Here is a 24,854-nt window from a genome sequence, read left to right on the forward strand (position 1 = left end):
TATGACCTCCTCTCTCTCTGTGACCCCTATCTCTTTCTCTCTATGACCGCCTCTCTCTCTCTGTGACCCCATCTCTCTCTATCTCTGTGACCCCTATCTCTATCTCTGTGACCCATCTCTCTCTGTGTGACCCCCTCTCTCTCTCTGTGTGACCCCCTTCTGTTACGCCTATCTCTCTCTATGACCTCCTCTCTCTCTGTGACCCCTATCTCTCTCTCTCTATGACCCCCTCTCTCTCTGACCCGTATCTCTCTCTATGACCTCCTCTCTCTCTGTGACCCCTATCTCTCTCTGTGACCCCTATCTCTCTCTCTATGACCTCCTCTCTCACTTGCTATGACCTCCTCTCTCTCTGTGACCCCATCTCTCTCTCTGTGACCCCCTCTCTCTTTCTGTGACCCCTATCTCTCTCTCTTTGACCTCCTCTCTCTCTATGACCTCCTCTCTCTCTGTGACCCCTATCTCTCTCTCTCTCTCTCTGTGACCTCCTCTCTCACTTGCTATGACCTCCTCTCTCTCTGTGACCCCTATCTCTCTCTATGACCCCCTCTCTCTCTCTGTGTGACCCCATCTCTCTCTGTGACCCCATCTCTCTCTCTATGACCTCCTCTCTCTCTATGACCTCCTCTCTCTCTGTGACCCCTGTCTCTCTCTCTCTCTATGACCGCCTCTCTCTCTGTGACCCCTATCTCTCTCTCTCTCTATGACCTCCTCTCTCTCTATCGGTGACAATCGCGCATCTCGCTGGTGGGAACGGCCGCACGCAGGCGCAGACTGGCTCGGCCCGGCGCGGCCTGCAGGCTCTCAGTCAAGACAGGTACAGCTGACACGGGATAAAATTTCTGCTCCGCCCAACTTACAAGACCCCCTTCCCCCAGAGAGCTGAAGCGCTGAGAGAAATGATCGGTAGGTGACGACTTGAAACGCAGCTGGCTCTTGTTGGGTGTAGCACTGACTCACAAGGGTCTGCAAGGTCAACAAGCACCTTTTACTTTACAGAAAGTAAATTAAAAAAAAATATATATAACTTTTTGTGTGGGGAAGCACCAAGTGTAAAAAATTAAAATTCTTTAATATTTTAATTCCGAATTGGAGGAGAAAAAATTCTTCTCCCCGGCGGGGAATTGAACCCCGGTCTCCCGCGTGACAGGCGGGGATACTGACCACTATACTACCGAGGATCAGGTTAGTAATTTACAGCATGCTACTCCCCATAAAGCAAATCAGTCAGAGAATTGGGCTTGTCTAACAGGATGAAGCTTCTAAATGAGGGTCTGCAGGTTCGTTACCTTTTCCTAACTGAATATTGGCGTTGGCATTTAACACACTTTAAATGTTCCGCCTTATGGGGACAGAAGGTCTAGGGGAGTGTGTGCATATACATAGACCCACTAACTCCTTCTTGTGAAATCTTCAGGTTTTTTTTCAGTGCAGACAGTCTCTGAACTTGGGGCCTTCCCGTCCATTCTCACCTATCTTTGCCAATGTCCCTGAGCCTGGCTATCCACTGCCTTTCCACATAAATGCTGTGCATTATTTACTGAACACTTTGATGATCAACACTCGCTCACACTTGTACTAGAGCCAGTTACTCAGAGTTCTTTTGAGTCTGAGTGCATTTTCCACATTGGTGGGATTAAATCCTCCAAGTGGCTCCCATGTTTACACTTCGTGAAATGGTGCTTGTTCCATTTCGGGCTGCATTTCTCTACCTGTGGAGGTGACGGTGGGCAGTAATGGCCTCTGTGCGTCATGCAGTTGATGCACGATTGAGTCCACATCATAGGGCGGTAAACATGAATGATTTAGCCTCCACAACTTAGAACTGCAGACTTATTTAATAAAAATAAAGTAGGGCCAATTATTTCTTGACAGCTGCTTTTTCGTTTAAGAACTGAGGTTTTGGGACTAGAAAATTGAAGGGATCCAGGCTGCAAGGTTTGAATGGCAGAAAGTTGTGGCAAGCTTATATTGCTGTGCTGAACCATAGAAATAGATTCCTAGAAAAATATAATTTAATGTACAGACCAAGCAATCACCTGTATATCTCTATATAAAACACCAGTCACCGCTGCTGGGCAACAGTGCCTAAGGTGGAGAAGGCTTTTGGAAATCCAGCCTCTGATTTCTTCTTGATGATCTAAAGAACCAGAGAGGTAATACACAGGTTGTGCAGTTCAATATGTTTTATTTGTCTTCAGTGGCCTGAACTTGGTTGATAAGAAATGTGTATCAGGATGAGAGCATGCACAGGAATATCCAAAGAAATTCGCAATCCTCACAGATAAACATCTCTTTTAATGTGCTATTTTCTATATTTGTCTCCCACTTTCTAATTGTTTCTGGCTCCTCTTTTTTTGTTTCCCTCCACCTCTCTCCCTGGCTAACACACTTTGTCTCCGTAATATCGTCTCTGTTTCTGATTCATTTTGTTATTCTTTCCCGCTCCCTGTTTCTGTAAGTAAAATAGGCATATGTTCCCTTTTTTAAATAAATCTATATGACCACACTGTGATTTGGTTAGAGTAGCTATGGCAACAGTTGTGAGCAATGCTAGCAAGATTTTTTTTGGTAAATATACACACGTATCCACCTGATCTCACTCCTGGATGTTTTCTGTACCAGTCATGTTAAGGAATTTGCCACCAACTGAGTTATTGGAGTAGATCAAAGGGTCAGTTCCTTATTCCAGTCTCTCAATGGGCGGTGATGCTTTCCAGGAGCACATTGCAGAAAATCGTGGGCACATCAACCATTAAAATTAAGGGATGTAAAACCAAAGTCTGTTCGTCAGTGATTTCCTGCAGTGCATCAGCTGTGGCCACTGCATGTGTAGAATCTGCCCTCATAATTTTTTGTAAATTTTTGTTTTGCTTTTCTGTGGGACAGAATTGTCTGAAGTATGGGTTTAAGATCTGTGCTCCCTTTTTTGTCATCGAGAGAGATAGATTGAACTGCTGCCATCTCTGTCATCCCACTTCATCTGACATCTTTTCTCTGGGGGCTACTCTTATTTTTTTTCTATATTTAAACTATTTCAAATGCCCACAGTTACCAATCACAAGCTCTCTTTTCCTTTCACCAAATCCCTTCTCGGGTTATCACTGTCTACAGGATAACAGATGCCTCAATATGTTCATGTCACAATAGAAGAAGGATAGTGGGACAAACTACAGTCTCTGCAATCACATAACTTTTGGTGACATAGAAACTGATTTGGGGACAGGGCTTTTTCTGGACAGAAAATCAATTAAATATAATATGTTCTGGTGGTTTAATTCGTTTTATACATAACTTTACATATGTAACTTTTTTGTTGAAATTCTGTGTCAGGAAAATGAGCAAAACTAGTCCTGACTTGAGCTGCCCAGAAAAGTAAGTGAGAACTATATTCCATGGCCCTATCGGCTTGCTCCAAAGTGATTTGTGAGACACTCGGTTTTTAAAAATATATGGATGGATTTTGATAAACACATATACTGTTCTTTGCTGTCTATTGTTAATAAAATCTGCATTGTGTTATGATGCCACTTGAAGTAAGAATTTGTTGAACAGTAGTATTTGGTACATAAAACCATATGTAAATGAGCAGCTGTGCCTAGTGCTGTGTGTATTTCGTTCTGCTCCGTATGCATTGTGGATATTGTTTTTTTTGCTCAAGAATTCAAATGGGCAGCTTGTGGGCACAGAGCTCTGGAACTCCAGTTGAATGACTTGAATGGTCCACAAGAACTGCAACTAAAGTATCCCCCTCCTCAAGCTATATACAGTATGTAGCAGGAATTCCCATGTTGATGACTTCAGTGTTGCATTGAACAAGATGCTATGGTTACAGATTTTGGTTCTGTGTCAATTGCAGCTTGCTGTCGCAGCAGTGCATTCTGCAATCAATCCTCAATCAGATGGGATTATGGAATGGGTCCAGAGCTATTTACGCAATAGCTTGTAGCTGTAGTGCCTGCTGAGACCAGCTAATTTAACAGGAAAAATGAGTCTATGTCCTGTTGATAGCCCCTCCTAACCCATGTTTCTGGCTGTTTAGACTCCTAATTGGACAGTTCAGGATTCGTATTTTGGTTGGAAGTCTTACCAGAGCAAAATAATACTTCATATGTGGATGTATCAAACACTTCAACGTGTGAGAGTTGGAATTAGGGATGTCACCTCCTGTTCTTTTCACATGTGGGATTATCTCTTGTATGCATCAACTGGCGGCTGGCTTTACTCTGAGAATGGTTCTGGTATTGGAATTAACAGCGAAGGCACTCTGTGGGGTAGATTTTGACCTTCTGCGATACTGTAACATGGGTGATGGCGAGTTAGCAGCCCTTTTTACATCTCTGATTTTTATTTCCATTGAATCAAGAGTGTCGCCTGACGGGATACAGCATGGTACAATACTGGCAAGCTGGTGTTACTCACGTGGGCTGGATCAGACTTCTGTCTTTTTCTTATTTACTCGTCTGTCAATTTGTTTGGAATTATTTCCTAAAGTATCTCTTTAAAACTTGAAACAGCTACGGCAACTGACAATGAAGGCTGATAGAAATAACCTTTTTATTCATATACTTATTTTAAAAACAAGTAATACTTGGAAAATGACATAAAGCTAATCTTAAAGCAGGAGGTTATGCTAAACCTTTTACAGTATAAGGCACCGGTTAGGCCCCAGTTGGAGTATTGTGTTCAATTCTGGGCATCACACTTTAGGGAGGATGTCAAGGCCTTAGAGAGGGTGCAGAGGAGATTTATTAGAGTGGTACCAGTGATGAAAGACTTAAGTTATGTGGAGAAACTAGAGAAACTGGGGTTGTTCTCCTTAGCGCAGAGAAGGTTAACCGGAGATTTGCTAAGAGGTTTTCAAAATCATGAAGGGCTTTGATCGAGTAAATAAAGAGAAACTGTTTGCAGCGGCTGAAGGGTTGGTAACCAGAGGACACAGATTTAAGGTGATTGGCAAAAGAACCAGAGGCAACATGAAGACATTTTTTTTTAACGCTGTGAGTTATTGTGATCTGGAATGCATTGCCTGAAAGATGGTAGAAGCAGATTCAATAGTAACTTTCAAAAGGTAATTGGATAAATACTTGAAGAGGAAATTTTGCTGGGCTCTGGGGAAAGAGCAGGGGGAGGAGTGGGACTAATTGGAGAGCTCATTCAAAGAGCCGGCACAGAGACGATGGACCGAATGGCCTTTCTGTGGTGTATTTTTGATTGTAAGAGATATGTGTGAAAGCTTTGGATATAAAATATATCCCATCAAGCATCTACAGACCTCCAAAACAAAGGACCATTCCCTATAGTTTTGGATATTATTATTAATCTTTTAGACAATTGGTTGTGCCGAAGCAATCATGTTTCTATTCATTTAGCGGCTTTGACCATAACTTGCTTGTTTATAATAAGACAAGTAAAATAAAAGAAGGCTCTTGTTAGTTTAGGGATAGAAGCTCCTTTTTTCTTTTTCTTTAATTATACTGTGGATCAATACCAGCACAAAAATGTATTTCAGTAATAGTGATCTATCATGTAATTTTCATATAAAACCAAGATCACGTAATTTTGCTGATCTTAATCTAAATTTTAATATGTAACTGGTAAATTTAAAAAGTGCCCAGAAATCTCTGTTTGTAAAGGCAGTGTGTAGCAGTGATTCAGACCATAATATCCAAGATTGATTCCCCAATATATACAGAAAAGATCCCATTGCACTGTTTGGAAGAAGAGCAGGGGAGTTCTCACCGGCGTCCTGGCCAATATTAATCCATCAACCAACATCCCAAAACAGTCTGCTCAGCTGCCTGGGCCCTAAGCTCTGGAATTCCCTCCCTAAACCTCTCATCCTCTCTCTCCTCCTTTAAGAGGCTCCTTAAAACCTACCTCTTTCTGTCCTACTATCGCCTTGTGTGGCTCGGTGTCAAATCTTGTTTGATAACGCTCCTGTGAAGCACTGTGGGAAGCTTTTACTACACTAAAGGTGCTATATAAGTTGTTGTTGATGGTTGTTGTTGTTGTTGTTGATGATGACGATGTTAAGGAATGTTCCATTTTAATAGTCCTGTTTAGATCTCTGGGGTTGAAGCAATTTTTTAAAACTTCGTTCCTGGGATGTGGGCGTCGCTGGCATTTATTGCCCATCCCTAGTTGCCCTTGAGAAGGTGGTGCTGAGCCGCCTTCTTGAACCGCTGCAGTCCGTGTGGTGAAGGTACTCCCACAGGGCTGTTACGGAGGGAGTTCCAGGATTTTGACCCAGTGATGATACAGGAACGGCAATATATTTCCAAGTCTAGATGATGTGTGACTTGGAGGGAAACTTGGAGGTGGTGGTGTTTCCATGCGCCTGCTGCCTTTGTATTTCTAGGTGGTAGAGGCCGCAGGTTTGAGAGGTGCTGTCGAAGAAGCCTTGGCGAGTTGCTGCAGTGCATTTTGTAGATGGTACACACAGCAGCCACGGTGCGCTGGTGGTGGAGGGAGTGAATGTTTAAGGTGGTGGATGGGGTGCCAACCAAGTGGGCTGCTTTGTCCTGGATGGTGTCGAGCTTCTTGAATGTTGTTGGAGCTGCACTCATCCAGGCAAGTGGAGAGTATTCCATCACACTCCTTACTTGTGCCTTGTAGATGGTGGAAAGGCTTTGGGGAGTCAGGAGGTGAGTCACTCGCCACAGAAGACCTAGCCTCTGACCTGCTCTTGCTGCCACAGTATTTATGTGGCTGGTCCAATTAAGTTTCTGGTCAATGGTGACCCCCAGAATGTTAATAGTGGGGGATTCGGCGAAGGTAATGCCATTGAATGTGAAAATTTATAACTTCTTATTCCTTTTATCAACAATTACTGATGAGCTTTCCTCCATTCTGTTCTTCATCTAGGCCTCTATCAAGCTCGAATATAATTTTTCATTAGTTGCAAATTGTACTTTTCTGCATGAGTGAAATATTGGGTTAACTTGTTCATCAGTCATGATCATGAGTTTCGCTGGGAAGCAATCCAATCCTTGAAGTAGGTCCTTATATTCCTGTATAAATATATACTCTATCTAATGTCGCTTGAAGCCTATACTGTGAGCATGTTTTTTACTAGGTCAAGTTTTTCACAAGTACTCTGACCTAAAAATGTCTGGACAGCTTTGCCACTACTACAAGTGACATCTTGTATTTGTGGGCCTTATATACCAGGGGTTCTCAAACTTTTTTGGTTGAAGGACCCCTTTTCAAATCAATTAGTAATCAAGGACCCACCATCTAAATGATAATACTATATAATACTCATAATATGAAAGTGCTGCATGCATTTACAGGTATTTACTTACAGATATAAGTGAGATGGGTGTGCCTGCTTCTCACACCAATTCTGGGTACTGCGTAGCAACAAATGGCCAGTATTAGCACACTTAGTGCTGGAAAATTTGTAAAGCCATCAGCAGGCTGGCCAAGGTGTGTGAGGGCATGAGCACCCATGCTGGGATGCTGCTGGATCCCACTGGCACGTTCTGGAACAGCTGCACTGTGGGATTGTACGTGTTTGAGTGAACACGTTCAGGCACGTGTTTGAAGGGCCCCGCAGGCTCTCTGAGCACGTGTCGGGAGGATGGCACCGGGTCACGGCGCCAGGTAGAGGAATCTGCTTGAACGGCAGGGAGCGCTCGTTGCAAAGTGAGAGAGCTGTGGGCCTCTGAGGTGGCGGGCTCAGCCATTGAGAATAATTCACAAGAACTGAATCAGTGTCTGATTTATAAAGAGGGGCAGGCTTGAAATTACCTCCAGTTGCGGGGCCCCTGGAAAGTCTCTACAGACTCCCAGGGATCCGTGGACCCCAGTTTGAGAAACACTGTTCTGCACAACTGTAGCAGCACACCTTCCAAGTATCCCACAGTTTAGGTCTATGCTGAAACTTGCTCAGACATAACATACCCTTGAGCACAGGTATCCAGTTTAAACAGTGTGACAGTTTCCTTCACTACTAAAGGCAGTAATCAATCACTTTTATTTACTTGACTTTTGTTTTGCAACGTGCAATTTTTGCCAGTTCTGTTATTTGCAATATCTTGCATTCTGATCATTTTTGCGACAGTTTATTAATGCTTTCCCAAAGGCTGGGTAACTTTTGGGTTAATGCTGTATTCCACTGCACCTTGCCAGTTGACAACAGTCGCTAAGGTAAGCTGAGGTGGCTCTCTGAAGCCATGACAAAATAACACACCTTATCCACCTCAGTTTTGCTGTCCGATACATTTAGCAGGTTGTTACGTATTACACTTAACAGCTCATTCTCTAAGACTGTATCTCCGAGACATGTACCAATGGTTTATTGATGTGGTACCAGCACATAATTTCATGACAAACTGAACTCCAACCGCTCTAGGATCCAACTTATGTCAGTCATGAGAGAGTTGAAAAAATGACCCTCTTACTATTAGCGCTCTAAAGGAGACCAGCAGTACTCAGATTTAATAAAAAGAGGGAGAAACATTCAGGGGTCACTCGCTGCTGCGTGAATGCAACTCTGCCAAAGCCCATACATTAGTATAAAAGTACTGCATATTAGCCCTTTGCTAATTATTTCTTACTTTATTTCAGTTGTGGGGAAGGGAAAAGAAGCTGCTGTACCTGTTCTTCCATGGGTAATGATTGTACACCATATGCAATGCACACTTCCATTATCTTTGTTGAGTTTATGAGCATGAAGGCTGCACATCTGCAGAGATAATACGCTTCTCGAGATGCAGAGCGGTAAATATTGGTGAGGACATTTTGTCTACTCATCTACACAATGGGAAATGACTAGCTACTTTTCAGTCACGACTGAACAGTGCGACTTGTGTTTATAACACGGAGAAAAAAAAATTGTTACTTAGGCAGCTGCCTTGTGTCAAGCCATGGCAATCGAGGAAACCATTAATGGCGGCACGTGGATTTTCTTAATGCAGTATAGCATCATGGCTGTCAGTAAACTTTAAAGAGTAACATATGCAATGCTAACCATAGTACAATGTCCATGGCGTTTAGAGGACTATTTTTTTATTAACACATGAAATTCTTCCAACTGTAGTGTTATATCTTCAACTGTTTGGGAACTTCACATAGCAGCAGACGTGACTCTTCTAACTGCAGTATAGTATCCTTGCCTGTAAGTGGATTTTAAATAGTACCATGCAGGATATTTGTAAAATGTAGTATTATATCCTGGGCTATAAATTGGAAGCATGTGGTATTATTCGTTTTTCAATTTAACATCACTAAATGAACCAGTTGTCTGATAACTTTAGAGTATAGGACTTGTGATTTAGGAGAATGCCAAACAAACATCTTACTATGTGATAGCAAAATACTGCGGATGCTGGAAATCTGAAATAACAACAGAAAATGCTGGAAATACTCAGCAGGCTAGGCAGCATCCGTGGAGAGAGAAACAGAGTTAACGGCCCAGAAATTCGGGTTGGGGGCTTCCCGCGGGTGCAAGCCCCCAACTTGCACTTACCTTGCGCACCGGCCGTTGAGCTGTGGGCCCCTGTGGAATTCCGATCTGGGGCTTGGTCCAGCTGCCGGCACGCAGTGCTTGCGTATCCCAGGGGCACAGTTAGTTTGATGCGTCCCCTGGGATCATGTGGGCCATGGAGAGCCAATCGGAGCAGGGAATGCTCCATTCATAAGTCTGACAGGAAGTGCTGTCAAACTTAGAAATACTACGGGCCCCAAAACATCACTAAATCTTCAAATAAATTTTTTAAAAACATCACATTTTTTAAATAAACTATAAATTACATGAAATAACTATTTTAAACAATAAATTTTTGAAATTTTTTAAATTTTCTAACGGGGTTAAAAATAAACTTACCTTTCTTTAAAGTATTTAAAAATAATAAACCTGTGGAAAAAATGTTTTAATTTTAATTAATTCACCACTTACCTCGTAAAAAGCAGGCCTTACGCCTGCTTTTTACATGTCTAACTTCTGGAGACTTACCTTCCCGGGAAAACCTGTTTAAAAAAAAAAAACCCGAAGTTCGATGCGCACGCACAGCCTCCCCCGCGCACGCGTTCGACCTCTGAACCCCTGCTTTCAGGGGAACGGAAGTGCCGGTTTCCCGCGCATGCGCAGTGCATGCAGGAAACCAGCACTTCCATTGGGCTTACGGGTGAGTACCCCGTGCGTACTCACCCGTGGAGACCCGAATTTCTGGGCCATTGTTTCAGGTCTGGGACCCTTCATCAGAACTGGAAAAAGCTGGAAATGTAACAGATATTAGGCAGGTGCAGAGACCGGGGGTGGGGTTTAGCAGGGGAGGAAGGAATTGAAAGAACATACTGTACTTTTGTAAGAGGCAGGAAAGATCAAATATTGCAAATGGGAGTGGCAAAAATCATACAGCATGAAAAATGGGGGCAGGGATTATGATCTGAAATTGTTGAATTCGATGTCGAGTCTGGCAGGCTGTAAAGTGCCTTATCGAAAGATGAGGTGCTGTTCCTCGAGCTTATGTTGAGCTTCGCGACATCCTGGTCCACTCCTCAATCACCCCTAACAGCCCTTCCCCTTCGCCTGGCACCTTCCCGTGCAAGCGCAGGAGATGCAACACATGCCCTTTTACATCCTCCCTTCCCACTGTCCAGGGCCCCAAACACCCCTTCCAGGTGAAACAGCGATTTACTTGTACTTCTTGCAATTTAATATACTGTATTCGTTGCTCACGATGCAGTCTCCTCTACATTGGGGAGACCAAACGCAGATTGGGTGACCGCTTTGCGGAACACCTCCGTTCAGTCCGTAAGGGTGACCCTGAGCTTCCGGTCGCCTGTCACTTTAATTCACCGCTTCACTCCCGCTCTGATCTCTCTGTCCTCGGCCTATTACATTGTTCCAATGAAGCTCAATGTAAGCTCGAGGAACAGCACCTCGTCTTTCGATTAGGCACTTTACAGCTTTCTGGACTCAACATCGAGTTCAACAATCTCAGATAATAATCCCTGCCCCCATTTTTCATGCTGTATGTGTTATGTATTGTGTGTTCTATTGTGTGTTCTCCTCCCACCTGTGGTGGCGCTGTCACAGGAGATAAATGGTTGGGTATTCTCTCGGTTAAGCTTAGCTCTCTTTGTTCGGAACTTGCCAGAACTTCCTTTCCTTCCAATAAAGCACTTCATGTTTGAATCTGAGTTCTGAGTCCTAAATTGTGTCTAGGTAGAAAGGTACCGACACAACAGTATGATTTTTATCTGAGTTCTGAGTCCTAAATTGCGTCTAGGTAGAAAGGTACCGACACAACAGTATGATTTTTGCCATTCCCATTTGCAACGTTTTATCTTTCCTGCCTCGTACAAAAGTACAGTATGTTCTTTCAATTCCTTCCTCCCCTGCTAACCCCCCCAAGTCTCTGTGCCTGCTTAATATCTGTTACATCTCCAGCTTTTTCCAGTTCTGATGAAGGGTCCCAGACCTGAAACGTAAACTCTGTTTGTCTCTCCACGGATGCTACCTATCTTACTATGTGAGATTTGGATCTTAAAATAAAATTCATTGATTTGGTTATCTCTCCAGTTGCGTGCTAAAAGATTAACCATCACCTAATCAGAACAACCGCACAAGAAGTATGCATAAAAACAGAAAATGCTGAAAAATTTAAATAGGTCAGGCAACATCTGTGGCGAGAGGAAGGAAGACTTAACATTTCAGGTCTCGTGAGCCTTTGTCAGAACCCAAAACCCAAGGGTACTGGTGAAGGGCCAAACGACCTGAAAAATCTGCAGTAGTTTGCTGTCTTTAAAAAAAAAAAAAAAATTATGTTGTGGCTACATCTGGCTTTTATACAACACATTAATCTGGTGTCATAATATGCTAGTGATTTTACAATTCAGGTTTATGTGATCAGCTTGTATTGTATTAATATTGTATCTAACGGAGATCTTTTGTCCTAGGTTTGAAAAAAAAATTAATGTCAACTGTGTGAAATCTACTTTATTTATCATGTATGGTTTTAAGATTAATTTAATAGTCATGCAAATAGCTCAACTTGCTTGTTAAATATAAGTTTATTGATTGGGGCCATACAGAAACCACCACTGTGTTCTTCTAATAGGGCAACAGAATACATTCTGCCAGTAGAAAATGACTTCATTTTTAATTCTTGAGGTAAGTGCATCATCCTGGTAATTAACTGAACAGTCCAGGAGCAGTCAATCTATATCCAGTTCAGTGAGCTTCAGCTTCCAATACCCTTGTCATTTTGAAGTGAATTGACAAATTAATGGAGCTTACAGACTAATTAAAGAATTAATGGGGGTGATTTACAATGATTGTTCTGCATTCTAAAATGGCACAAACTATGTACAAGAAAGATTCTGAGTTCTCATGATGGCCTAATGGGTCAAGGCATGGACTATAGTGCTGCACTAAGCCATACAGACCAGAAGGTCCCAGTCTGTGTTGAGCTAGCTGGTTTCAGTGAGGCCAACACTTGGGTTTCTACAGTTGGCCTCAGCACCATGGAAATTAGCGAGTCTTCACACTTCTGATTGCTTACCAGTGACCCCGACTGGAAAGAGTGCACGTGCAAGTGTTGGATGAGAATATCATCAGATCATAAAATAAAAACAGAAAATGCTGGACATGCTCAGCAGGTCAGGCAGCTTCCTCAGTTTATTGTGGGCTACAGTTTGGTTACAGTACTTGGCTTCATATGATGATTTTGAGACTCTGGAGTTGGCAAGGGATAAGTCCATAATGAGTGCTGCCATGGCTGCAGTGTTCAGGACTAGTGAAAAGGAGCACCAGCAGCAAGAGCAAGCTAAAGAGGGAGCTACAGGTGGGCAGCAGAGAAGGCAGCAACATAGGGCCCATGCTCACACAAGGCCATACCCACCCAACAGGATGTTCAGGCAGAGGTTCATTTCCTTGACTGTGCTTTAGGAGGCTCCAGATGATACGGCAGGTGGTCGCTGACATCTGCAGCCTCCTAGAGGAAGACCTTCTGCCAGCTGGACCTGGCGGCCATGCCATGCCAGTGACAGCTAAAGTAACCACCGCCCTACATTTCTTTGCCTCCAGACCATTCCAGGGTGCGACAGGAGACATATTGAGGGTGTCTCATTCAGCAGCACATAAGTGCATCAAGCAAGTGACGGATGGATTATTTTCAAGAGTCAACATATATGGAACGTTTCCCTGTGATGAAACCAGTCAGACAGACCGAGCATTGAGGTTTGCATCTCTGGCAGGCTTCCCACAGGTGCAGGCCACCATAGATTGCGTGCACGTGGCAATCGGAGCACCCTCTGACCAACCTGGGGCATTTGCGAACCGCACAAGCTACCACTTCAGCAATGTTCAGCTCGTCTGCAACCATAAAAAGGGGTTCAGGCAGGTCTGTGCACAATTCCCCAGGAGCTGCCATGATGCCTTCAAACTAACATCAGTCGAATATCCCCACAATGTTTGTACCCGAGATCAACCCGACAGGATGGCTGCTGGGAACAATGAATACCCCCCTCAACTGTGGCTCATGACACCTCAACCACAGGAGAGGTACAACGCCATCCACACCAAAATGGCTGGGAAGAAACGGCGAAAAATATGGGGTTGGGAGTTGGGGGGTAAGGGGGTTCTGGGGCAGTCAATGGTTCGGGAAGGGAGGGGGAGTGTTGGGGCTGGGGGGTGAGGTGGAGTCCAGGGAAGGGCAGGTCTACACTTCCCTTGTGGGATGTGGAATAGCACTCCTGCTCCTCATTGCCCCTCAAATTAAAGTTTTAAACTTGCCTTACAGGGACACTTTGGTGGTCTGACTATGTCCTTGCTGTTCGGGTGGCCACTGCAGGGGCTCCACTAGGGTTGTATTCTAGGAGGTTTTATCACATGACCTCTTGCCTCAAACCGCACCGAGCCCACATTCCCGCCAGGTGCACTGCCTTCCCATGCTTATTGGAAAGGGAACAGACTCTTCGGCCTCTTTATTAACTCCATCTTGACAGGCGGGAGGGGGTCGGGGGGTAGTGGGAGTGGTTAAAGAGTTAAATACAGGGAATGTGCCCCCAACAAACAGCTCACACCTTTTTTTATGGTGGCAGATATCCGTGGAGAGGTGGGACACTTAACATATTTAATCGGGCACCCACCGTGCAATTGGGAGCCCAATTTAAAATTTACAGTTGCTGCATGGGTTTCCCAGGGGTCGGAAAGACCAGCAGTGAAAGGGAGGTGGGAGCTGCCGGCTCCACAAGCTAAGTGCCGCTTACAGCACTCCTGGAGTGCTTCCCTCAGGCCCCTCAAGGAAGCTTTTGGCCTCCGCCCTCCTGATCGTGAGCCTCTTCCTCCCACCTCGATCACGGGACCGCCCCCACCCAATTGCAGGCATCTCATCTTCCCCCCCTCCTCAGCCCTGATCGCGGGCCTGTCCGACCTCCCGATTGCCGGTGAACGTCCCCAAGGGTTCCCCCCAGTTGCAGCTCCTGCCACTGGTGTTCCCACCCACCCGCCACCCAAGCTGTCTATTTGGCTGGCTGCCATGTGGGAAACTGAGCAAAACAAATGAGGTCTTGCCGTTGAGTTCGGTTGAACCTTCAGGTCTCTGGTCTTGCTGGGTTCTTTGGCCATTTTCAGCCTTTCCCACATCCTCCCCGTCTCCCCCTAAATATCGGGGGCCTGTTACCCAATTGGATTAATCTTGACTTTCAGTGAAACAACCATTTACACCCCCCCCCCCCATCGCCAATATTTGTACAACAAATAAATGGAAGTGTTCAAAGAAAGTGAACTTTTATGTAATTTTTATGATTTTTCTCCTGGGCTGCTCCAGCAGCGTCCTGGAAATTAATCTTCAATTCCTGGAGACTCCAGGGCAATCCTGGAGGGTTGGCAACCCAGGGGTCCACTGACTTCCTGGTTAAGATGAGGGAAGAGGATCCCAATCTGCATAAATGTATGAGGCTCCCGCTTGACTCAGATGTGCACCTCATATGTATTAAAAATCAGGCATTTTAGGGGACGGAGTGGGTAATTTACCTGCTCCATTTTAACTGCCCCCCACCTGTGGGTGAGAGGAGTTAAAATTCCCCCTTACTGCCTAGGCTGAGACATGAAAAATGGTCACTTGGGTGAATTTAAGACGGCTGCCGGCACCAAAGAAAGTGAAGTAAAGCAGAGAAAAATGGAAAAAAGATATTCTCAGCCACTTTATTTTGAAAGGGGGTTGCTTGTAATGGACCACTGCAGTTTGAGCTGTGCCCTGATTTTTCACATTTCCTTTTTAATCTTTTTCCTGCTCGAAATTCCCTTTCGACCAAGGCTTGTAATAGTTTCCTTAAATTACTTGTTTAATTCTGGGAATTCCATAATAGGTTGCTGTGCTACACGTTCTCTGTGGAATACTTTCAGTGGTAACATATCCTCAAATCATCGGAGTAATTACAATATCAGTAAAAGGTCCAAGATGAGATTACTGAAAGTAAATGTACAAAAAAATGGGATTTTACTCGATCCAATTGGTTGGATTTGATTGCAGAATGCGAGTGAATTGATTGAGGGCCGAGGGAGCATTGCAAGACAAATCAAAGTTCTCTGGCAAGTGATCTGAATGTCAAAATCCTTTTGTAGATTTTTTGACAGTGCGGTAAAAGAAAGTGGGTGAACAATTCTCAAATCCAACGTATGGAGAAAACTGTAATACCTGATCAACTTCTCTGTGTTCTTTGCTGAATGTTGGTTAAAGATACCTATGAAATGGCAGATCAGAATTGCTGCCAGTTTATTCTTGATGGTACTGAGAATTTTCTCAAGCTTTGCAAACTTGGAGAATTATTCTAAAAATGAAATTTCTCAAAGCAAGCTTCCTGTATGAGCAGATTAGTTGCAGAGAAGGTCTTTTTGATGGACTCTGAATGCAAAATATATTGTCAAATACTTCAGTAATATTTCTTTATATTACTAGTTATGATATAGAAAAGACTGCAGGTATATTCTGAGACTAAAACCGCGAGGAAGAGAAAGAGTAAAGTTACACCCACTCGAGATATAGGGGGAGAAACTCAGTATCACCCTGTTTGGGCGCAATTATCGGCCGGGCACAAAGTTTAGCACCTAGTGCTAATTATCGCCTCCGACTGCAAACTTGTCTTCTATCGCCCCTGGAGGTGATTGGAGCGCTAAATCAGGTGCTACACACCTCTCTTAAGGCGCTAACGCCGAGGAGTGAGGCGCTACCTCAGAGCACTGGCGAAGCTCATGTGATGTCAGTCAGCAATGGAACACAGACACACTGGCGCCGGCCAGTTCTTAAAGGGGAGGGTCGATCTTGCTCTCCATCCACACCCTGCTCATTGCAGCTTTGAATCTCTACCTGGAGAGACCTGTACATCAAATCTGCTGGAAAGAACAATGGAGGGACCCAGGGAAAGAGCTCAGAGTGCAGCCCCCATAGTCTCTTCTAAATCTATGCAAGGAAGATCAAATCAAAATTAACCTGCAAAGTGCTGCTCAGTACCCAAAACTCCTTCACACAGCGTTGAATCTCTCCAGAAGTCTCTCTTTCTCTCAGAATGCGTGGTGCAAAAATGTTGCCGACAAAAAAAGGCAGGAAGCGGTCGCCTTTAAATAGCGCTCCCCCAGTCCCTTCCCGACTGTAAAACGTTCCCCTCAACCTGTTGTTGCTAGCGGCAGGCGGAAAGGCAGGGGGCGTCACTCAATATCCGGTCCGGGGCGTTGCACGCTCGACTGAAGTCACGATCTGCGGGCGCAGGAGACCGTGGCGGTAGTGTTTATCGCCGCTGCAAAATGTCTGGTCAATTTCGCGAGCAGCGCAAGCATCGCTGCGCCCGGGCGCTGGTTGCTTTGCGCCCCATCAGCGCCCTCTTAGGGCGCTAACGGGAGGCGCAAAGCAACTGAATTTTTTCCCCATTCTCTATTTGTGAAGTTTTATGGTCAATAAGGTATAAAACAGATGTTATGGAGTACTGCACTTGTTAGAGATGTGGAACAGGGGTATTCACTTATTTCCGATCACTGAATAAGACACTTAATTTTTATTATACAGAATTCTGTGATTTTTTTTTTTAACCTCCATTTTGGGGATGACCAATCTGTGATTGCATCCATTTTTCTTTGAAACGAGACAGCGGGACTGGTTTGTGGCTGAGTGGGGGCGGTGGGTTGAGGGGGGGGGTGGTGGGTGGAGGTGGTGGTGAGGGGAGATCCACTTCGTACAAGAATGGAGGTACCCTATAATATAAGTTGGGGTCAATGTGGTCTTCTGGACTCGTTTTAATTACCTAAAAGGGTTGGAGCAGAATTTTTCAGATTTTTTCCCCCTAATTGGCCTGGGTTTTTATTTGTTTTTTGCCTCTCCCAGGAGATTACATGGCTCTGGGTAGGTAGGGAGTCTCTGTAGCATGATGCACTAGGCATGGTGACTATATGGGACAAGCTGAATGGACCAATTTAGTCTTTTCCTATCTTGACACTTTTGCATTGTTCGTCTGTAAACCGCTGGTCTTACTGATCGAATAGTACAGTTGGTAGAGGTGCGGGACAGGGATATTCTCAGTTCATGGCATATTAAGCATGTTTGATGTTGTAAAACAAAGATATTCTACGCTTAATTGTCAGTTTTCCTAATTATAACCTGTAGCTGGAAAGGAAAGGGCATGCAAAAAGGCAGGTTCCAAAACTGATTTTAATTATATACTAGTCCATCTCCTATAGTGTTGCATATATGTCCGAGAATATGGTCACTTTCTTGTCTGCTTGCGATGTCTTTGTGTTGCTAATTCTCTCTGTCTGTCTCTCTTTTCTCTGCTACTTCTCTCCCTTTAACTCTTTTTTGCTTCTATTTATGTCCTCTTCTGCTTCTCTCTGTCCTTTTCTTCCTTCCTTTCAGGTGGGAGGTGGTGGGTGTCATGGTGTGATGCGGCAGGGAAAGGAGCCACCAATGGCTGCAGGCTGTATTTGGGATGGGGGTTGCAAAGAAAATGTGGCCCTCAGCCACTCCTTTCCCATCTCCTCCCCGAATCACTCATGCTTTCTCCACCCACTTGCTCCCATTACATTGTCTGCCCCTTCACCTTCCCACTACCCATTCCCCTTCCTACCATCCACTCACTCCATCAATATCTCTACCTCTTCCTCTTTGAATGATCCACTCAACACATATTCTTCATTCCCCTTGTTCCATCGCTCACCTCACCCTTAACTCCATCTAATAAGCTCCACTCCCACTTGCTATCTCTAGGTGGGTAGCAAGAGGTCAGAGGCTTTCTCACCCTCAACCAGTTTCCTTCCTCCCCTCTTCTTCTTGCTTTCCCTTCTTATCCGATTACCTCGAAGGGCCTTTGCTTTCAAAATTCAACGTTTTTTTTGGTAACTGTGAAGGAAGGAGTTTGTACATGAAAAAAGTAAGCACAAAATGTGTAAACATACCCTCATCAGGGAGCAGGCCTCCAGCTTCCACATCTAGTACTTTCTGTCTAATGTGCCTGCCCACGATTTCTAGCACAACTTATTTATAAGGGTTGAGTGTCTGGAGTTGGGGGAGAGGCAGTACACCTCCCTTTTGTTATGGGCAAGAGGACTCTCCTGTGAGAAGAGTAGGAGGGATAAAGAATTGACCTTGCCAAAAGGGCTTTCTTCCTTCATTATGTATCAGCCTGCTGATATCAGTGTGTGCATGATGACAAGAACAAGAATCATACTGTTATAACAGATGGAAGGATGTGTCAAGGGAGCAGCTTTTCAGTGTCAAAAGAAGCAGAAAAGAAGTGCAACAAAGTCTTCCCTGCATGGACAACCATGGGAATTCTCCAAGGACATGACTGATTGGGGGAGAGGTGAAGGTAGGGGTTATGCATTGCAGAGTTGTAACATCGAGAACTGTGAGTGTGGTTTCCTACCTTAGTATAACTGGTGAGATGTTTGAGTTTCAGCACGGCTGCCAGGTCCTCGGTCTGACATTGGCCTGGCGAGAGACCTCCTGCCAAGCCTGACCTCCAATTCTCTGAGACCCATAGCATTAATCCAAGAAGAACAGAATGTCCCTCCTATCCCAAACTTGGTCCAGTAGGATTTCCACAGCCCTGTCTGTAAAACAAGGTGCCCTGCCATTTTCGGAACTGACAGAAGAAATATCAACAATGTCGAATTCCCCCTTAGTCCAGGACAATGGCACTCTTCCCTAATGGACAATGGCTATCTCAGACACTTTCCAAACCTGCAGCTTGCCCAGAAAATGCAGAGGAATTATTTTTATCCCAATATTTTGCTCACAATGTAAAGCTCAAGGCAGTGACCAAGATTGTTAGTTTTGCCAAGGTGTGGGCCACATGTGGAGTTGACAGTTGTGCATTGGCTGTTTCAGGAACACATAATCCTTTACAGATGACATGTGCATTGTAGCTGTGTGACTGGTTATATGTGCAGGTATGTCTCCTGCTTTTTTGGTTGGGTCTTGGTAAGTCCCCTTTGCAGAGTAGAGTTGTGCGGATTACTTTCGAGGCACGAATGGATAAATTGAGTACTTTGTGCAAAAAAGGCATCTTTGATTTGATTTGCATGATGCAACTGTGCCTTGAACCATGAAATGAAGCACACATCCTTTGCTGTTCAAAGGAAGCAAAGCTTGAGACAGCATTACCATACAGGCATCAATGGGGCCATCCCTGCCGTGGAAGTAGATTGCAGGATTGGGCACACTACTTTGAGGGCTTCCTAGGGACTACATTGACTTTGCTTACAGGGGCATTGCAATAGGAATGTCTCACCCTACACAGATGGATAACAACATAAGGATGGATCATACATAAATGTAGAAATCATCAATGTATCTGTTTGCCATACCTCCTGATCCTCTTCCAAACTGAGGAGTGGCCGAAGGAATTCCTGGTATAGGCAGCACAGAATGGGCAAACAGTCTGAGCTAGTAGCTGCAGTAAAGCTTTAAGAAGGTGGTTATTCCAGATTCAAGTCTATTTGTACCTAAGCAGCAAAACTGACAAAATGAGAAATGCAGCAACCTTGCTGTGCAGCTTTACTAGGGGTTAATAAGCAGCAGGTACAAAGGGATCCCACATTAAGAAATAATAATGGGGCCTCAGTTGCAGCACCCATTTTGAAACGGGGTATGTGAAACTGTCGTATGTGGTAATTCATCACCACTTAATAGTCTCCCAGCCAATCTACTGAGAAATTCACATCAGTAGACACTTTGGGCTGGATTTTGCCAGCCCTGGGGAGGCGGGTCGCCCCGGAAAATGGCAGAATTTGGGGGCAGGTGCCCAACCCGCACCCAAGCCACCTCCATGCCATCTTGCCAGGAGGCGAGAAGCCGTCCCGCGCCAGATCCCGTCTCCTTGGAGGCGGGACGGGATTACAGCCACTTAACTGCCTGTTAACAGGTAGTTAACAGGCAGATAAGATGATTATCCCCATTTTACCCACATAAGTGCAGGCTCTGAAACCCGCCAGGGTCACCAGGCGAGTAGTGGGTCTGCGGGGGTTGGGGGTTGCAAAAGTGCACTGTGAAGGTAAGTGATGGGTGCAAGTGTGGAGAGGTAAGTATGTGAGGTAAGTGCAAAGTGTTAGAAAAAGTGTACTTACCTTTGTTTCTTCCTGCAGGCTTCAATCAATGGGTATGTGGAGAGTCTTGCACCGCCGCAGCAGAGATGACAGATGGCCGTTGCATTCTCCAATGCAACAACCATCTAATTTCTACAAAAGAAAGAGGTTTGATGAGGTTTTGAATTCAAGAACTCATCAAACTACAGAGAATGTCACTGTTTGACAGCTTCACAGAGCTGTCAAACGATGACAATTCATCTGTCAAAAATTTTTGACAGATGAAACGTCATACGTTGATGTTTTCTGTAACCGGCTTTCCCTTAATTGGCCTGCCAAACCCGCTGGGTGGGCTTAACAAGGCCAATCAAGGAAAAATAGCGTGGGTTGACCAGAAGTCGATGGAGGAGGGACTGAAACCTGACAAGTGGGAGTCCTGCCTCCAAAAGCTCCCCATTGGCAAAATCCAGCACTTTGTTTGCCTGATATAGAGTACACACTCTCCTCCCATAGGGAAATTCTCCATTTTCCTACATGATCTTAGCTGCAGTTAGCAAAAACCAAAGTTTGAGAACCTCCAAACGTATGTAGGAATATCACAGAAATTTAACCAGCTAAAGCAGTACATCTGAGCGCCATAGAGCACTGGTCAACTTCCTACCATTTCTCCAGCTTATACCATCCTACCCATTAGGACATTGACTTACCAGGTAAGTCAGAGCTCTGGCAAAAATCCGAGCCCCGAGTGAGATTCAACTAGATTAAGCAGACATGATGTTATAAATCTCATCATCATGAAGAAACGACTCATGAAATAACACTGGACGGCCAGCTGGTGGCGCCGTCCAAGGAGTATAAATACTCGGGCGTGGGCCCAGCTTGCCCAGGGACATTTTGTAAGACAGGAACTAGTGAAGTACAACTAGACCTCCATGTTCTGAAACAAGTTGATTAAAGCCTTGCTTTAATACTCGAACCAAGTGCGTAGTGAGTTTTATTATGTCACATGACTTACCCTTTACAAATCCATGCTGACTCTGTTTGATCAGCTGATACTTGTTCAAGTGCTGAGTCACTCTGTCCCTGATGATAGATTCCAGTAACTTCCCTACAACTGATGTTAATTGACAGGCCTGAAGTTACATAGTTTCTCTTATTCTTCTTAAATAATGGAGAGACATTTGCAATTTTCCAATCTAAGGGCACAATTCTTGAATCTAGAGAGCTTTGGGAAATTATTACAAACGCACCTGAAATGTCCTCCCCTATTTCCATGGAGTAGAAATCATTGGGTTTTGGAGATTTATTGATCTTAAGTCCCATTATTTTCTCCATTACCTTTTTTTTTTTACTTCCACTGTGTTCCTTCCCTTGACTTATTTTTAGGTTCCCTTGTACCACTGTTATTTTTGGTATTTTGTCCTCTTCCTCCACTGTGAAAATGGATACAAAGTATCCAAAGTAAGCCCACATTCCCCATTACCACTCTTTCTCTTAATGTGTGTGTATGTACAGGAAACTCTTTTTTATCCGGTGCCAACGGGACCGGCGTGGTGCCGGTTGATCAAAAAGTCCGGATTACAGAGAGGTATACTTACTAAGCTACGAGAGCCCCGTACACGGCCACAGATCCAGGCGTCCCTGTTGCATGGCAACAGGTGCAGGAACCCCGGTTACACTGTCACAGATCCAGGAACCCCGGTTACACGGCCATTAATATGAAGTAAAACTTACCTGAACCTACTCCTGAATTTTGCCGGTTAAGAGAGATTTACGGTTATTTAGGTGCTGGTAAAAAGAGAGTTTCTTGTGTATATATATATAATATATTTATTTATTTATTTATTTACATACAAACATTTACTGTTGGGTATAATATCCCTTGCAATTCTTTTCATATTTCCTTTTTGCACATCTTATTACTTTCTTTGTATCCCCTTGTTGCTTTTCATAGCTCTCCCAGTCTACTGAATTTTAAATTTTCTTTGTCTTTTAGCTCAATACTTACTGCCTCTTACCTCATTTGTTGACCATGGTTGCTGAACTCCACAAGTGGAGCCTTTGCCTTTTAGGGGTGTGTACTGGTTTTATATTGTACCAAATTCTTCTTTGAATACTTCCCACTGTTTGTCTGTCTGAAGGTTTACCCATTAACAGTTCAGCCCAGTTTAGAGCAGTTAATTAATTTCTCATCCCATTGAAGTTTGCCTTATTTGAGTTTAAAACCTTGGTTTTTGACTCTCCCTTCACCCTCTCAAACATCAAATTCATATTGTATTCCCTTACTACCAGATTGTTAACTAATTTTGGTTCATTACTGAATCCAGAATGGCCTGTTCCAAAACATATTGTGATGATGTTCGGTGCCATTGCAGATGGTTGACTGTTTCTACAGGTCTTCACGGACCAGGTAGCACACCTGAGCTTCCGCCTTCTTTAGCATTGCTACTCTGCTGTGCTCAGATAGCTGGCTCTGTTATAGTATACACAGGGTAGTACTGCTGTGAGTTATTAGTGAGATATATTCATGGTGTTTGTGTACATTTGATATAAATATTGATATATAATCCATGCCACTGAAGTACTGATAGTGACTGAAAAAATATTAAAGTATTAAAATTGCCCTACTCTAGATTATATTGCAGATATATAATTTACATAGTAGTACAAAGCCTCGTTGAAAAAGTGCAACCTCCCCACTGACACATGGGAATCCCTGGCCCAAAACCGCACAAAGTGGAGGAGAAGCATCCGGGAAGGCGCCAAACACCTCGAGTCACTTCGCCGGGAGCAAGCGGAAGCCAAGCGCAAGCAGCGCACGTCAACCCAAGCACCCCACCCACCCGCCCCTTCAAACACCGTCTGCCCCACCTGTGACAGAGACTGTAGGTCCCACATTGGATGCATCAGTCACCTGAGAACTCATTTTTAATGTGGAAGCAAGTCATCCTCGGTTTCGAGGGACTGTCTAAGAAGAGTAGTACAAACCTTCTCAGTGCTCAATATAGGGGATATCGAAAGGGAGTTTTGGAACAAGCTATTCGAGAACTGATCCTGCTATTAAAAGCTCTTCAGTATGATAACCTTATCTCTTTGAAAACTAATTTAATAAATGGAATATATTTTTAATTTTCCTCATGATTTTTTTAAAAAGTAATAAAATTAAAGAAGAAGGCTGAGTTTTGGGAAACTGTTCAAGTGTCCTTTATTGGGCAAAACATCCTGGTTAATTAGTTTAAAAGATCATCTCACTTGCATGCTGGAAGAAAATGGTGAATTTCCACTGCTGGACAGATTTATGATGATTATTGCTGAGTTCAGCTGTTGTTTCGACAGATTGCTCCCATTTGTACAGTGGGTCTCAGCCTAGCTGCTACTATTACTACTTGCTACTCCCATGACGTCTCTTGTTTTCTGTACTCTCTGCAAGTTGAGGACATTATTTTTTTTGTAGGCAGAGTTTGTCTGTAGTCGCTAGTGAGAGTGAAATGACTGTTACAAATCATGGGAACAGAAATGAATCTAAGGTCTGGCATTTGAAATGACCAGATATAACCACACTAGAAGCTGAGTGATGAAGATGAGCTACAGACAGGCAGAAGAAATATAATCTAAACTGAAACAGAGAGATTGAGAAAATACAATCAAGAATGATGTAGCGAGATCAAGGGCAAGAAGTGAAGTGATTACATGTAAAGGACATTGAAAGAAAATTGAATCAGGGAGATGAATAAATAAAGAATAAAAGCAAATTGGATATGAGACATTCAACAAAGAAAATTGTAAAAGTGATAGGAAAGAAATTAAAATGAGAACATGAAAGATAAAGAAAAAAAATAAAATGAAATCAAAATAGTTAAAACTATGGCAACTACATGAAAGGGCTGCTGTTTAACTCCTAAACAGTCACCTTCTGGAGTATGCAAGTATTATCATTATAAAGCAGTGCTATGAAGGTCCTGCACTGGGACCCATGATCATTTTGATTTGGATCTTGTTGGGCATGTTCCTGATTGGCTAGTTCAGAGATTGAGCAGTCTCGTGTTTAAAAAAAATCTTTAGTTATAACAAATGACATTTGAGAAATGTGACATTTTTCAGTGAGACCTGACCTGCTATTCAATTGTCTAGGTACCATTCTGGAGCTGGATTTTAGGTCCCAGCACTCAGCAAGCTTTGCGCTTGCCAAAGTCATGCTGGTTTAACTGTACAAGATTTTGCGAGGTCATCCTAACTAATTACACGTAAAAAGGTCCAAGTCCAGATCGGCCTACCAATGGGAGCTCGCCATCATCCGGGGCAGGAAATCGTGCACAACTATAGTTCT

At 43.9% G+C, this 24,854-nt stretch overlaps 1 protein-coding gene and 1 non-coding gene across 2 annotated transcripts in view; one reads left to right on the forward strand and one right to left on the reverse strand.

Annotated features, from left to right (window-relative positions):
- Window positions 1–721: 721 nt before the first annotated feature.
- Window positions 722–24,854, forward strand: part of prkn (parkin RBR E3 ubiquitin protein ligase) — a 2,088,612-nt gene continuing 2,064,479 nt past the window's right edge. Inside the window, exon 1 of the mRNA XM_085981987.1 lies at window positions 722–906. Within this exon, the coding sequence (XP_085838113.1) occupies window positions 900–906 (7 nt within the window). The 5' untranslated portion in view covers window positions 722–899. The remainder of the gene's footprint in view (window positions 907–24,854) is intronic.
- trnad-guc (transfer RNA aspartic acid (anticodon GUC)) lies at window positions 1,110–1,181 on the reverse strand. The gene has a single exon. It is a non-coding gene; the product is annotated as a tRNA-Asp (tRNA).

The sequence above is a fragment of the Somniosus microcephalus genome, chromosome 3, assembly GCF_052327205.1.
Source record: "Somniosus microcephalus isolate GS21.2 chromosome 3, FLI_Smic_1.0, whole genome shotgun sequence".
NCBI lineage: Eukaryota > Metazoa > Chordata > Chondrichthyes > Squaliformes > Somniosidae > Somniosus > Somniosus microcephalus.